Source organism: Schistocerca gregaria, chromosome 5 (genome assembly GCF_023897955.1).
Source record: "Schistocerca gregaria isolate iqSchGreg1 chromosome 5, iqSchGreg1.2, whole genome shotgun sequence".
Classification (NCBI taxonomy): domain Eukaryota; kingdom Metazoa; phylum Arthropoda; class Insecta; order Orthoptera; family Acrididae; genus Schistocerca; species Schistocerca gregaria.
The window spans coordinates 9658243-9675127 of record NC_064924.1 but is presented as its reverse complement, the minus strand read 5'-3'; the positions used below and the strand labels follow the sequence as shown (position 1 = coordinate 9675127).

General features: G+C 46.0%; 1 protein-coding gene across 2 annotated transcripts in view; it reads left to right on the top strand.

The window, feature by feature from the left end:
• Window positions 1-420: 420 nt before the first annotated feature.
• The window catches only part of LOC126272019 (trehalase-like), a 302042-nt gene continuing 285577 nt past the window's right edge, over window positions 421-16885 (top strand). The window contains exon 1 of one of the 2 annotated variants that reach the window (XM_049974513.1): window positions 421-570. In XM_049974513.1, coding sequence (XP_049830470.1) covers window positions 467-570 — 104 coding nt within the window. In that variant the 5' untranslated portion in view covers window positions 421-466. Of the gene's footprint in view, window positions 668-16885 lie in introns of both variants that reach the window. The other variant, XM_049974514.1, reaches the window with a different exon arrangement.

Sequence of the window (16885 nt, the reverse complement as noted above, 5' to 3'; positions counted from 1 at the left end):
ACAACTGCTACAACCTGCTGACACAGGTCGAAATCTGATCTGCGTTGTGATTATAAATGTCACATTAAAGCAACTTAATTCTACGACTGATTGCTGCTCTATCTAACCCAATATAACCACAGTCGTTGCATGCACCCACCCCATGGAGCGCAACCTGATGAAAATAGTAACTGCAATCTTCAAACACACAAGCGTATAGCACACTGGTGGTGGTTTTTGTGCCCGAAGGTCCTACTTTGTAAATGCTCGGTGTCAGCAGCTGCCTGTTTTGTCCACATTACGTAGTCCGGACCGGCGGCGGCGGCGGCGGCGGCGGCGGGGGCGGCGGCGGGGGCGGTGCCGAGGTGCGAGCGCCGGCCAGCCTTATCGGCGCTTTCGCCCGCGGCGACAAGGACGCCGGCCGATAGGCGGCCGCTCTGCATACGCGTATATATAGAGGGGGCGGCGGGCGGCGGCCCACGACGCCATGGCATCGCGACGCCGCCCCCGCGCCGGACCGCTGCTGAGGCCGTTGCTTCTACTCTTGCTGGGCGCCGCCGCCGGCCAGGAGGTGCCGCCCTCGTGCGACAGGTAGGGGCGCAACCACATGGCGTGCAGCCAGTTTCCTAGTACAGTACAGCACAGTTCTAAAGAAAAGACGACTCCGAAGAATTCCGACATCAGTTGTGTACAAAAAAAATCGAGAGATAAACCAGGCGTAAGTCACAAGTGCCGAGTCTTCTCACGTAGCAACATTTTTAAAAACTCTGAGTCCAGTAGTTAATAGGAATTCGGGTGGGAAGATCTGGGATCAGGTTAGCCTAATGCAAGTCCTTGGATCCCCATATAACTGCTTCAGCTTTCACCATATTTAATTCATAACTTGCCTTTATTAAAAGAAGCAAGTTTTAACCGATCGACAGCAAAATTGACGAATCAGACTTTACAACAATGAGTTTTAAACACCTGCAACGAATTACGAGCCACCATTCATTAACTATACAGCAAAATTACAGAGCGTTAAAAACAAGTAACAACGATTAACAAATTTCACTGAGCGACTTTTCTTTACTACTAAACGATATTAAAACAGCTTAACAGTCACAGAATAGGCAGCTACATTTAACCAAACTTCATTGATCAGATTTTAAGGACATTACACTACTGGCCATTAAAATTGCTCCACCAAGAAGAAATGCAGATGATAAACGGGTATTCATTGGAAAAATATATTACACTAGAACTGACATGTGATTACATTTTCACGCAATTTGGGTGCATACGTCCTGAGAAATCAGTACCCAAAACAACCACCTCCTGCCGTAATAACGGCCTTGATACGCTTAGCCATTGAGTCAAACAGAGCTTAGATGGCGTGTACAGGTACAGCTGCCCCTGCAGCTTCAACACGATACCACAGTTCATCTAGAGTAGTGACTGGCGTATTGTGACTAGCGAGTTGCTCGGACACTATTGACCAGAGGTTTTTAATTGGTGAGAGATCTGGAGAATGTGCTGGCCAGGGCAGCAGTCGAACATTATCTGTATCCAGAAGGGCCCGTACAGGAACAGCAACATGCGGTCGTGCATTATCCTGCTGAAATGTAGGGTTTCGCAGGGATCGAAAGAAGGGTAGAGCCACGGGTCGTAACACATCTGAAATGTAACGTCCACTGTTGAAAGTGCCGTCAATGCGAACTAGAGGTGACCGAGACGTGTAACCAATGGTACCCCATACCATCACGTTGGGTGATACACCAGTATGGCGATGACGAATACACGCTTCCAATGTGCGTTCACCGCGATGTCGCCAAACACGGGTGCGACCATCATGATGCTGTAAACAGAACCTGGATTCATCCAAAAAATGACGTTTTGCCATTCGTGCACCCAGGTAAGTCGTTGACTACACCATCGCAGGCGTCTGTGATGCAGCGTCAAGAATAACCCCAGCCATGGTCTCCGAGCTGATAGTCCATGCTGCTGCAAACGTCGTCGAACTGTTCGTGCAGATGGTCGTTGTCTTGCAAACGTCCCCATCTGTTGACTCTGGGATCGAGACGTAGCTGCACGATCCGTTACAGCTATGCGGATAAGATGGCTGTCATCTCGACTGCTAGTGATACGAGGCCGTTGGGATCCAGCACGGCGTTCCGTATTACCCTCCTGAACCCACCGATTCCATATTCTGCTAACAGTTATTGGATCTTGGCCAGTGCGAGCAGCAATGTAGAGATACGATGAACCGGAATCGCGATAGACTACAATCCGACCTTTGTAAAAGTCGGAAATGTGATGGTACGCATTTCTCCTCCTTGCACGAGGCATCACAACAACGTTTCGAGAGGCAACGCCGGTCAAATGCTGTTTGTGTATGAGAAATCGGTTCAAAACTTTCCTCATGTTAGCACGTTGTAGGTGTCGCCACCGGCGCCAGCCTTGTGTGAATGCTCTGAAAAGCTAATCATTTGCATAGCACAGCATCTTCTTCCTGTCGGTTAAATTTCGCGTCTGTAGCACGTCATCTTCGTGGTGTAGCAATTTTAAAGGCCAGTGGTGTATTTTTATAAACAGCTGCTATTATTTATCAGCACAAATCCCATCGGGTTGCGGGGACAGAGGGGGACGGAAGGGAAGGGCGACAGGTAAGGACGTATAAGGGTGTTACTGAAGTGGGATGGCCGACGTCCTTCCTCTCCTTGAGCCTGCAACAAGCCGGGTGCCTTCAGTAGCAGCGAACCCGTTAAGTCGCTGCTGTGTTTTACCAAATGCCAAGCCCACTCACGGAAATACGTTTCTCAGGACGGGCAATAACCGACAGTCAGAACCGAGCTTGGAGCCTCCAGAGGAGGTGACTCGATCTCCCGCTCAACATGCAGAACTCCAAACCTGTAGCGCCACGAGCCGACTCGCTCCACACAGCGCACGCTCACTCGCTCCCCTTCCGGACTTTGGTCCCTACCGATGGCGCTACCGGCGCACCTCCGGAGTTATCCAGACAAATATAGTCAACGCAGGCCGAGCCCACGGGGCTCAGTCTCCCCCACAAACTCGAACACACCGCACCGGAATCCTGCACCGGGGGCAGAAGCTAAAGATGGGGCTAGCTACCCTCCTTAACCTAACTACCATTTACGCTGAAGATCTTCCCGTTCATTAAGGACCAAGAGATTAACTGGAGTCAGGAATCTTAAAATTTTACGGGGGCCTATAAAACGGTGAATCACTTCACTAGACGACTCTGCAGGTGATGGTTAATCAATGTAGCAAATATCTACTAATACCAATATTGCTGGTGTCTGTTTTGAACACAGCCGAAGTAGACTTTTCCTGCACGTCGGTAAGGGGCCTGAAGATGACGTAATAAAACGCTGAAACTGGTTGCCAAATAAAATAAGTTTGAAAATTGACGGGTGAAGGTTATTTAATTTGACATCCTGTATCGAACAGCCGAGTACAGCAACCATTTCTAAAATGATCGACATACAGAGACTGGATAGAAGAGTCCCAGCGTTTATGGAACCTAGCTTGAAATGCTATCAACGCACCCCTCAAATTTCTGTTCGTACACTGAGCAAAGACTGGCTGGGGATAGTAAGGAATAGTGGTAACATCCCTAATAACATGATCGAAACAAAATCTCCAGGATTCCCGAGATATAAATGCCAGAGCATTCTCTCTTACGAGGGCGCACGGTGGTTCAAAGACGGCAAGGATTTTGGTAAGATCCTGCTTGGATTGGCCACTAGTTATCCCGCAGCCGGGAATTAACCAGCTAAAACGGGAAAACTCGTCGACCACCACGAAACCAACTTTTAATGAACCTCCGCCATCATATGAGGAAAAGAGATGCTACGTAGTCCACAAAGAGATGGTCCACGGCTTTGTTCTCACGAGGAGTCTCGACAAGACCTTTGCATGAGTTAAAATTGGGTTTCCCTTGTTTCCATAACTGACAGACCGCACTAACCGAGGTATATCCTCACACACAGAGGGCCAAACCACATGTTACCTAATTTTGGCCAAGGTCTTTTGAAACCTGTATTACAGCCCACCGCGAAGCTACGAAAATACCTAAAAGCAGTTGGAATCAATACCTGAGGGAAGCAAATTTTGAATGTGCGGTCTCCCTTCCCTTTTGGCAGGCAATAACTTTATGAACAACTTACCCGTCGATTTGCTCTCCATTTAAAAGGCTTTTTTTGTTTGTTTGGAAAATACGGAAATCTCCTTCCTCTCGCCCGCTGAGATCACAAAAGAGTTCAGAAACTACAGTCAACACAGCACTGCCCAAGGCAAGCTCGCCACTGTCCTCTGCACATTGCGGGAAGTCGCAGTCTTAATGTGTGCGACTTAAGGAATCGGCCACACTGTTGTCTGGACCCCTGGTACGACGAACTAAAACGAAATGAGGAGATGAGGGCTGCCCAACGAGCAACCCCTCTGCTTTTCTAGGGAGGTCCAGTATATAACTCAACGCCTGATTATCAGTTTCGAGCATGTTTCACTTGGCTCTGGGTAATACTTAAACTTATGCAAGGCGAAGAGAACTGCCAACACATCCCACTCATACGATGAATATTTTAATTCAGTAGGAGATAAGCAGCATGATGCGTAGGAGACGGAACACCTCTCTCCCTGATGTTCTTGGAGGAATATTGCCGCTGTCCCAAAATGGAATGCGTCACCCTGGACAGTGAAGGGCTTACCGAAATCTGGCAAATGACGCAGGACAGTTGCTAAGGGCGGCTTTATTTGCCTCAAAGGAAGCTCGATCACTCTCCCCCTCCAAAGGAAGGGATCATCTTACTTGTACAAGTCATTCAAGAGCGCCGTCAATTGGGCGAAATTAGGAACAAACTTCCAAAATAAATTCGCCATTCCACTTCCTTTTTGATATCGGGTGGGGAGGGAGAGGGGGGGGGGGGGGCAGGCACGCAAGGAACTTGTCCACTCCTGGTCAATGCTGACCCCATGAATCCACTGACTTTCAGTAGACGGTGAAATACAAAGCTCAAAAAGACAATTAAGAATCACTGACTAGAGCTACACCTAACCAAAATTCACTGATCACAGTTTGAGCAAATGATTTATAAACACACGCTCTTAATTATGGGTATTGGTGTCGTAAGCCCTCCCAGGGAAGGAGGGAGGGGTGGGGGGAAGCGAAGAATATACAAGGAAGTTACTTCACTTGGATAGGATGGTCCCCGTCCTTTCACTTCTTAAGCCTGCAAGAGACTGACCTTTACTGGTTTCGAACCTCTCAAATAATCTCCAAATTGCTGGTGTGTTTTTCAGAATAACGTGCCCAGTCATGGAAACCGCTTCGCAGGACAGGCGGTAACAGGCAGTGAAAACCAGGCTTGGCACCTTCACAGGAGCCGATTCGTTGTGTCGTGTACCGTCCAGAACTCCAAACCCGTCGTGTCCCCAGCAGATTCCCTCTGCAAACAGCATACTCACTTCACAAAACCTTCCAGCTTCGCGGCTTTTGTTCCCATTGATGGCACTATTCACACACCTGCAAAGTTGTCCAAACGAAGACTCTCAGGGACGACATCAAGGCTAGCCTGCACAGCTCAGTTATTTTCTAATTGACAAGTATTTCAAACGATAGCAGCTTTTGTTTTCATCTACCAAGTACATCTAAATTTGTCTATGCAATATATTAAAGGAAAACTGTTTTGGTTTCGAAATAATGATTTCACCCTTTTGGGTCATCATCAGATTATTTAAAAAGAAAAGGAAAACGAAAAACAGTAACACAGAATGGGCATGGTCCTGTTCACATCTACAATGAGTAATAAGTACTTTAAAAATGTCGTAAGGAAAACATACTAGTGTATAGTATTCTGCAAATAAGCATTCATGAAAAAAGTGTGAGATAGTGCAAGAATGTATGAGGCTAATATACTGACGAGAAGTTTTGAAAGTTATGGGCCAAACGTTATACCACATAAGATCAGACACTTCTATATGTGGAACCTTAAGATAGACAGTGGCAGAAGCGGAGTCCTCGACTTTCCGCCGTGACGAATTTACCGGACGTGGCGTCATTGATAATCCTAACGTTTACTGTGCTGCTGAGAACAGAAAAATCTGTTCCTACGATGTACGACGCTGGTATCTTTATCCTATCTCTGAAGAAACCTTCCACATCGAGTGCTCGGGGTCGTGCAAGGTAGAAGTTGACTCATAGCGTTGCTTTACGATATTGGTTCGGCGTGTGGACTCGCTAATACAGACGGAGCGCGTGTAAGAACCTATATAAAAACGAAGGCAGCGTTATGAACCTTTATTGGATCAATTGCTATTATTACCACACCGTCAACACAACTACAACAAATGGCTGTTGTTTCACTACTTTTGGCGTTCGACGGACGTACACACTGCTTCACAGGAGACCCCGCATTAAACGTATAGCCACGAATGGTAATGCCCTACAAGTGCGCACCAAATAATAACCTAAAAGTTATGCTCTGGTGTGACATGTCAGGCGGTTGTCTCGCTACAGGCGATTGTGTTTCACTTTGGGATGCGATGTGAAATGAATCAGGGACTGATGAGAAAAATCAAGTAAAGAGAAAACATATTTACTATCTTGTTTCGATTACGCTGCGAAATTTTCGCTGTGAAGGCCTAACACAGGCTCCACACATTCCCGATCCCTGCCCACTCGATTTCCATGTTTTTGGAGCCGTGAAGGAAGGCATTCGTGACAGTCACGATTCGGTAGGCAACCGCAAACTTTCTTCTCCGAAGGCATCGACCGTCTTGTCTCTCAGTGGCATGAACGTATTAACAGTTAAAGTGATTACATTTGAAATAGCAAACAGTTTACTTAGTCTTTTTCCTCGGGCTTCGCTGCTATCTGTCTACAAAAGTTTATATGGTCAACCGTTTGAGCAGAGCAAAAAAAAAAAACTCTCTGGAAATTACACACTGGATTTTTGTCGGAATATTCACAGGCAGACTGAAAGTGGAAAATGGATAAAACTAACCACTGTGGGGTCTAACTCTGCAACGATAGTTAGAATACCGATCGATGTTTACGTATGTTGTATTTCATTCTTTCTGAATAGAATTAGAAAATAAGAAAAAATTGAAATAATGTGTTCAAATATTTTTCGAAATTATTTGTCTGAAAGTGAGAAGTAAAGTACATGTGAAGAGTGTTTGACCTGCTCAAATTTTGTACAGCAAATGAGAAATTAAAGTTCAATTTTAACTTCGGAGTGCACAATTTTAAAGAGTAGTAGTGGAAATTTGTCTGCAAATTTGAGGTTAAAAACTGAACGTTATTAAATTGTCAATCGGCATATCATTTGCTGTATATTACTTGGAGCACAATTCAAAGTCGTGTGCAATGTCTCCCTACTGTATATTATCTCTTGTGTTAGACAAATAATTTCACGAAAGGTTTGAGATTTTTTCGAGTTTTCCTCGCCGGCCGGCAGCCAGTGCGTGCGCAGGGCGAGCTCCGCGGGGTTGCCCCGCCTTGCGCGTGCGCACTGGCCGCGGTCGTGCTGGAAGGGTGGCGTGGCGGCCGGACGCGACCTCCGCTGGGCCCAGCAACGGACAGCGAGGGTCGGCCTGTGAGGCGGAACTCACCAGCCAGTAGTGATACACTACCAGAGCTCATTAACGACCAAAGCAAAATTTATTAAATTTTCAATACGACCGTGAATGAGACAATGCATCGCGCAAACATTTACATAATTATTTCATCGAGAAAATATAATATTTAATGGAAAGTAGATAACGCCTTTCCACTTTCTTCTGTGTCCTGTTTTCTTTCCAAATGTCATTTATTGTCAAAAATTCTTTTTTCCCTGTGTAAAAACTGTCTGTTCTGTTGTTAAAAAAGCTATTTTAACGAAACCTATTTCACCTTTCTAAATTTCTATTAGTGCACGGTGTTGGTGGGCTCTTTCTTTGTCCAGGTAGCGTAAAACTTAAATCATTGTTCACTCTTATACAGGGTGTTACAAAAAGGTACGGCCAAACTTTCAGGAAACATTCCTCACACACAAAGAAAGAAAATATGTTATGTGGACATGTGTCCGGAAACGTTTACTTTCCATGTTAGAGCTCATTTTATTACTTCTCTTCAAATCACATTAATCATGGAATGGAAACACACAGCAACAGAACGTACCAGCGTGGCTTCAAACACTTTGTTGCAGGAAATGTTCAAAATATCCTCCGTTAGCGAGGATACATGCATCCACCCTCCGTCGCATGGAATCCCTGATGCGCTTATGCAGCCCTGGAGAGTGGCGTATTGTATCACAGCCGTCCACAATACGAGCACGAAGAGTCTCTACGTTTGGTACCGGGGTTGCATAGACAAGAGCTTTAAAATGCCCCCATAAATGAAAGTCAAGAGGGCTGAGGTCAGAAGAGCGTGGAGGCCATGGAATTGGTCCGCCTCTACCAATCCATCGGTCGCCGAATCCGTTGTTGAGAAGCGTAAGAACACTTCGACTGAAATGTGCAGGAACTCCATCGTGCATGAACCACATGTTGTGTCGTACTTGTAGAGGCGCATTTTTTAGCAGCACAGGTAGAGTATCCCCTATGAAATCATTATAACGTGCTCCATTGAGCGTAGATTGAAGAACATGGGTCCCAATCAGGACATCACCAACAATGCCTGCCCAAACGTTCACAGAAAATCTGTGTTGATGACGTGATTGCACAATTGCGCGCGGATTCTCGTCAGCCCATACATGCTGATTGTGAAAATTAACAATTTGATCACGTTGGAATGAAGCCTCATCCGTAAAGAGAACATTTGCACTGCTGATAGTGCCTGCACACGCTGTACATGGTACGGAAACAACTGGTTCTCCCGTAGCACTCTCCATACAGTGACGTGGTCAACGTTACCTTGTACAGCAGCAACTTCTCTGACGCTGACATTTTGGCCGTACCTTTTTGTACCACCCTGTATACATTTGGCCAGTTTCGCCTGAGAATATCGACTGGAAAGAAACCCCTTATTCAGCGTTCGTAATATGCCATAATAACAAAGCCAGTAACAACGATTAATAAGACGCTACATCGACTAGAAAAGTACCAGTAGCCGTGACTACAAACGACAGGGGCAGTGCGAATGTTGTGACGGTGGCGTTCCGTTCAGTTTCGTTGACGGCCCACGAGAATGCCACCATTTGCAGCCTACTGTCGAACGTTTTGCCGTTTCGCTGCGACAGTTGCGTGGCGCTCTGGGAGTCTACCTCCCGGCCGTAATTTGCGTTGGTACGCCAGGGTGCGAGTCGGGGCCGTTCGTTGTTCCTTTTGGATATTTCCAGTCGTTAATACAAGGGGAGACCAAAAGGACAGTTCGAATGCTACACTAACACCTTGCCTACATGCCGGTGCTGATATACCAGCGTCTGAATCGTGCTGGGTAGCAATACGTTGCAGCAACGCTCTCGCTCCTTATATGTATGTCCCCCTAACAGAAAACCGAAGTCTAGCCAAGTAAGTCATTTCATGGGGCTGCAATCTTTTGGTTAATGACGAACCGAACACTGTTTTCTACGACTGCTCCTCTAGCATTTCATCAAGTCACCTCCATCAGAAGGCAATAGTTTCCTCCTTACTGCTGCCTCTTCCGTGAACCGCGTATGCCAAAGGTTTTGTTCTCCACCGAGACAAATGAAACAAGTAGACTAGCTATGACGTGGAAAAGGACGACTCGGAAGTCCCGAAGAGAGACGTTACGAATGCATCTTATATGTGAGGACGTCTACTGCGGCAAACTCAAGAAGAAGAAGAAGATGATGATGATGATGAAGATGATGATGGTGATGATGACACTGCAGTCGATATAACCGTAATGCGGGTAACGGTAGCCCAGTTTGTATTTCACTAGCTTTTGTTTTCTACTGATGTGAATTTCTTCGAGACGAGCAAACTGTCGTGAGCAGTAGTGGAGACGGAGGTCTTTTCGGACGCCTTGGATTTCCACTGAGAGGCGTGTTCGTAACAGTAACAGACTCGACGTTGAGTGTAGTTTAATTTCTAACCAAACTCTGCGACTTCGAGCAAATTATTTCCAAGACCGAACGATGTATTAGTCTATCCGAACAAATAGGCATATTGTATGTCAAGCAATGGTTTACTTCGCGTGCAAAACAGAACCGTGATTTCCACATCGGATGTGGGTGCCTTGCACTAATTAATATTATTGCGCTGTGCTGAACAAACTTAGAGTGGCGAAATCTAACCAATCAAGTTTTTTCATTCCAAATTACCCAATGATCTAAAACAGCATGTTGTTCTGCAGTTCCAGCCATAACTTTATCTACTTAGCGTTCACGGCACGTTACTAAGCGGAAATGCGATAAGTCAGCGTGAGCCGCTCTACCACTTGATCGTCCGATGCCCGACAATGGTGAACTGTAGTTGCTGACTGTGCAAGTTGCAGGAGCTACGACCGCCCACTGTAACACGTCGTACGCAACTTACGGAGTTGGATTATGCCTATCAAACACACACACACACACGTGACGTGTTTCGATCCCCATATCATTGGTGGCACTTGTTTCAACAGCGCGGGGGAGCCACGTGTCGGACGGACGCTGACAGCTGACACGTTCCAGTGCGCGACTGCAGCGCCCGAACGAGTCATTAGTTTCACGAGTTGACGCAGGACGCAGACAATCTCGACAGAGTAGAACGGCCATTCTACCGAAACTGTCAAGCGTGGAATGAGGGCCATGTCTGAACTCCTGTCGAAAACTTATTTGAACATTTCTTGAACAAAATATAATTGTGGTAGAATTGTTGTAAGTGGCTCTGAGCACTATTGGACTTAACGTCTGAGGTCATCAGTCCCCTAGAACGTAGAACTACTTAAAGCTAACTAACCTAAGGACATCACACACATCCATGCCCGAGGCTCTGAGCACTATTGGACTTAACTTCTGAGGTCATCAGTCCCCTAGAACTTAGAACTACTTAAACCTAACTAACCTAAGGACATCACACACATCCATGCCCGAGGCAGGATTCGAACCTGCGACCTTAGCAGTCGCGCCGTTCCAGACTGTAGCGCCTAGAACCGCTCGGCCACCACGGCCGGCTGTTGTAAGTATCTCTCATATATGGACGTCAATCTCATTCACGTAACCGATGAATGGTGTCACGAGAAACAGCAAACGTCATTTGAGCACTGTTTTGTGTCCTCTGGCTAACACACGGGAGCTACTTGACAGTGCCCTGTTCGCCATCACGTATACATAGAGGCCGGCGTGCTCCGCCGAAACGCAGCACGCCACTGCAGCCGCAGAACACTGTCCACTCGTGTTACGAGGAATGGATTTCGAACGTAGGCGTCAAAATACTGGGACTGTGTCACCAACTGAGGAATGAAATGAGAGGGCGGTATAGGATTATTGGTAGGGAGACCCCGTCTGTTGTTGTTGGGCTTCGTGAAGCAAGTCTTTCTAGTTAAAACTACTTGGGTGACATGTCTGTCGATGAAGATGAGGTGAAGTGAGGAGGACAACACCGACACCTAGCCCACGAGCGAAGAATATATCCGATCAGGTAGGGAATCGAACTTGGGAGTTGAGTCTGTCGAGGTAGCAACACTGACCGCTAGATCACGAACTACGGTCTCGTGTCAGAAAAGAAGCCAACGAGATAGGAGTAAGTAAGCAGCTCTGGCTAAAACGTTAGCGGCTCGTGGGGACGACCGCTGTGCTTGGCTGAGAGGGAGCAGGGGGCGCCCGGTAAGTGCAACGGACGCTCTCTGGGCCCAGGACAGGGCAGCGGGGCGTAGCGGTGGCGCAGGAGGCGTGCGCGCCGCCGGCGACGGGAGCGACCTCACCTGGAGGAACGTTGTGCCGAGATCCGCCCACTCTGCCGGCAATTATTTTTCACGAGTGGACACTGGCAGAATGACAACTGACAAGATTTAAGTTGTCAGTGAGTGCCGCGCACGTAGTTGCACTGGAAGATGCCGACGACGAAAGTTAGCAGCCCCAATTGGAATCCTTGACGTAGACACAATTTTAACTTGGCAAAGTGTCCTACAGACCATCTGAAGAATGGCTGACTCTGCATGAGATACTTACTATGGGTATCAAGTACGATTTACTGCGGGCTGCAGAGGTTATTGCGGTTGACCTTTCCAAACGTTCCCTGTAAGAGGGAAAGCTCTATTGCGTCCCATGCTCCACACATCTGGAACTTATTTGTACCACTGCCATCTCAAAGTCTACTTGAAATTAAAAATCGTTGTAAGAACGTGTAATTGTCCCACAGTTACATAATACACTACTGACCATTAAGATTGCTACAGCAAGAAGAAATGCAGATGATAAACTGGTATTCATTGGACAAATATATTACACTAGAACTCACATGTGATTACATTTTCACACAATTTGGGTGCATAGATCCTGAGAAATCAGTACCCAGTACAACCACTTCTGGCCGTAATAATGGCCTTGATACGCCTGGGCATTGAGTCAAACAGAGCCTGGATGGTGTGTACAGGTACAGCTGCCCATCAACACGATACCACAGATCATCAAGAGTAGTGATTAGTGTATTGTGACGAGCCAGTTGCTCGGCCACCATTGACCAGACGTTTTCGGTTAGTGAAAGATCTGGAGAATGTGCTGGCCATGGCAGCAGTCGAACACTTTCTGTATCCAGAAAGGCCCATACCAGACCTGCAACATGCGGTCGTGCATTATTCTGCTGAAATGTAGGGTTTCGCAGGAATCGAATGAAGGGTAGAGCCATGAGTTGTAACACGTCTGAAATGGAACGTCCACTGTTCAAAGTGCCGTCAATGCGAACAAGAGATGACTGAGAGGTGTACGCAATGGCACCCCATACCATCATGCTGGGTGAAACGCCAGTATGGCAATGACAAATGCACGCTTCCAATGTGCGTTCACTGCCATGTGGCCAAACACGAATGCGACCATCATGATGCTGTAAACAGAACTTGGATTCATCCAAAAAAATGATGTTTTGCCATTCGTGCACCCAGGTTCATCGTTGAGTACACAATCGCAGGTGCTCCTGTTTGTGATACAGTGTCAAGGATAACCGCAGCCATGGTCTCCAAACTGATAGCCCATGCTGCTGCAAACGTCGTTGGACTGTTCGCGCAGATGGTTGTTGTCTCAGGGATCGAGACATGGCTGCACGATCCGTTACAGCCATGTGGATAAGATACCTGTAATGTCGACTGCTAGTGATACGAGGCCATTGGGATCTAGCTCGGCATTCTGCATTACCCTCCTGTACCCACCAATTCCATATTCTGCTGACAGTCATTGGATCTTGACCAACGCGACCAGCAATGTCGCGATACAATAAACCGCAATCGCGATAGGCTAGAATCCGCCCTTTATTAAAGTCGGAAACGTGATGATACGCATTTCCCCTCCTTACACGAGGCATCACAACAACGTTTGTGCATGAGAAATCGGTTCAAAACTTTCCTCATGTTAGCACGTTGTATGTGCCGCCACCGGCGCCAACCTTGTGTGAATGCTCTGAAAAGCTAATCATTTGCAAATCACAGCATATTCTCCCTGTCGGTTAAATTTCGCTTCTGCAGCACGTCATCTTCGTGGCCAGTAGTGTAGCATATCAAGCTCTCACATGGTAACAAGTTGTGGGGCTGGGAAACGACGCTCGCGATCGAGCGAGACCGAGATGTCTCAACACGGGCCGTAACTCGGAAAGGTTTCGAGCGCTGCGTCAGCAGTCCGTGACGTCTGAGTGCCCCTTGCTGTGACTCTACTCGCGCAGGCGATACGCGCCTCTCCCGGCCGGCGGCGACCGTCAGCAGGCTGCCTGCTGTACTGCACGTCGTGGCTGCTTACACCTTCCTCTGTTAACGTCCACCTAACACTTCCCGTGCCTCAGGGGACTACTCTTCACGGTGAAATTTCTGGAACACTGTCTATGAGTGACTGAATGAACGATCATACACTAGAAGAACGTGTCCACAAGTTACCGGCTACTAATGGATGAAAACGACATACGCACATGCAGATAAAACGTAAGATATTATGAATCAGGAATTAAACACCTAACAAACGAAATAAAGTATATTATGTGAACTGGTACCAACATACTTCACTAGATCGCAGAAGCGCTCAACGATCTAGCTGAGCGAGAGATATCTTGATCTCTGGCGTAAAATATTCCATTTAGTCCGACGTACTCATTGCTACTACGAACAACATAGTGAACGCATTATTGTGGCGAAGATAGACACGAAGCCCACGCCTACTACAGTAGTACAAGTTTATATGCCAACTATCTCCGCATATGACGAAGAAACTGAAGAAATGTATAATGAAATCAAAGAAATTATTCAGAGAGTGAAGGGAGACGAAAATGTAATAGTCATGGAATTCGGTAGTAGGAAAAGGGAGAGAAGGGTACATAGTAGGTGAATATGGACTGGGGCTAAGAAATGGAGGAGGAAGCCGCCTGGTAGAATTTTGCACAGAGCACATAGCTAACACTTGGATCAAGAATCATAAAAGAAGGCTGTATACATGGAAGAAGCCTGGAGATACTGACAGGTTTCAGATAGATTATATAATGGTAAGACAGAGATTTAGGAGCCAGGTTTTAAATTGTAGAACGCTTCGAGGTGCAGATGTGGACTCTGACCACAATCTATTGGTTATGAGCTGTAGACTAAAACTGAAGAAACTGCAAAAAGGTAGGAATTTGAGGAGATGGGACCTGGATAAACTGACTAAACCAGAGGTTGTACAGGTTTCAGGGAGAGCATAAGGGAACAATTGACAGGAATGGGGGAAAGAAATACAATAGAAGAAGAATGGGTAGCTTTGAGGGATGTAGTAGTGAAAGCAGCAGAGGATCAAGTAAGTAAAAAGACGAGGGCTAGTAGAAAGCCTTGGGTAACAGAAGAAATATTGAATTTAATTGATGAAAGGAAAAATATAAAAATGCGGTAATTGAAGCAGGCAAAAACGAATATAAAAGTCTCAAAAATGAGATCGACAGGAAGTGCAAAATGGCTAAGCAGGGATGGCTAGAGGACAAATGTAAGGATGTAGAGGCTTATCTCAATAGGGGTAAGATAGATACAGCCTACAGGAAAATTAAAGAGACCTTTGGAGAAATGAGAACCACTTGTATGAATATCAAGAGCTCAGATGGAAACCCAGTTCTAAGCAAAGAAGGGAAAGCAGAAAGGTGGAAGGAGTATATAGATGGTCTATACAAGGGCGATGTATTTAAGGACAATATCATGGAAATAGGAGAGGATGTAGATGAAGATGAAATGGGAGATACGATACTGCGTGAAGAGTTTGACAGAGCACTGAAAGACCTGAGTCGAAACAAGGCCCCGGGACTAGACAACGTTCCATTAGAACTACTGACAGCCTTGGGAGAGCCAGTCCTGACAAAACTCTACCATCTGGTGAGCAAGATGTACGAGACAGGTGAAATACCCCCAGACTTCAAGAAGGATATAATAATTCCAATCCCAAAGAAAGCAGGTGTTGACAGATGTGAAAATTACCGAACAATCAGTTTAATAAGCCACAGCTGCAAAATACAATCGCGAATTATTTACAGACGAATGGAAAAACTGGTAGAAGCCGATCTCGGAGAAGATCATTTTGGATTCCGTAGAAATAATGGAACACGTGAGGCAATACTGACCCTACGACTTATCTCAGAAGCTAGATTAAGTAAAGACAAACCTACGTTTCTAGCATTTGTAGACTTAGAGAAAGCTTTTGACAATGTTGACTGGAATAGTCTCTTTCGAATTCTGAAGGCAGTAGGGGTAAAATACAGGGAGAGAAATGCTGTTTACAATTTGTACAGAAACCAGATGGCAGTTATAAGAGTCGACGGACATGAAAGGGAGGCACTGGTTGGGAAAGAAGTGAGACAGGCTTGTAGCCTCTCCCCGATGTTATTCAACCAGTATATTGAGCAAGCAGTGAAGGAAACAAAAGAAAAATTCTGGGTAGGTATTAAAATCCATGGAGAAGAAATAAAAACTTTGAAGTTCGCCTATGACAATGTAATTCTGTCAGAGGCAGCAAAGGACTTGGAAGAGGAGTTGAACGGAATGGATAGTGTCTTGAAAGGAGGATATAAGATGAACATCAACAAAAGTAAAACTAGGATAATGGAATGTAGTCGAATTAAGGCAGGTGATGCTGAGGGAATTAGATTAGGAAATGCGACACTTAAAGTACTAAATGAGTTTTGCTATTTGGGGAGCAAAATAACTGATGATGGTCGAAGTAGAGAAGACATAAAATTAAACTGGCAATGGCAAGGAAAGCGTTTCTGAAGAGGAGAAATTTGTTAACATCGAGTATGGATTTAAGTGTCAGGAAGTCGTTTCTGAAAGTATTTGTATGGAGTGTAGCCGTCTATGGAAGTGAATCATGGACGATAACTAATTTGAACAAGAAGAGAATAGAAGCTTTCGAAATGTGGTGCTACAGAAGGATGCTGAAGATTAGATGGGTAGATCATATAAGTAATTGGGAGGTATTGAAAACGACTGGGGTGAAGAGACGTTTGTGGCACAATTTGACTAAAAGGAGGGGTCGGTTGGTAGGACATGTTCTGAGGCATCAAGGGATCACAAATTTAGTATTGGAGGGCAGCGTGGACGGCAAGAATCGTAGAGGGAGGCCAAGAGATGAATAAACTAAACGGATACAGAAGGATGTAGGTTGCAGTAGGTACTGGGAGATGAAGAAGCCTGCACATGAGAGAGTAGCATGGAGAGCTGCATCAAACCAGTCTATGGACTGAAGACCACAACAAGAACTCATTCATAGGACTACCAAATTCATTTTTCAGTTGCAACTGAACTGCGCGATAGACAGGATCCCTTCAGCCCGTC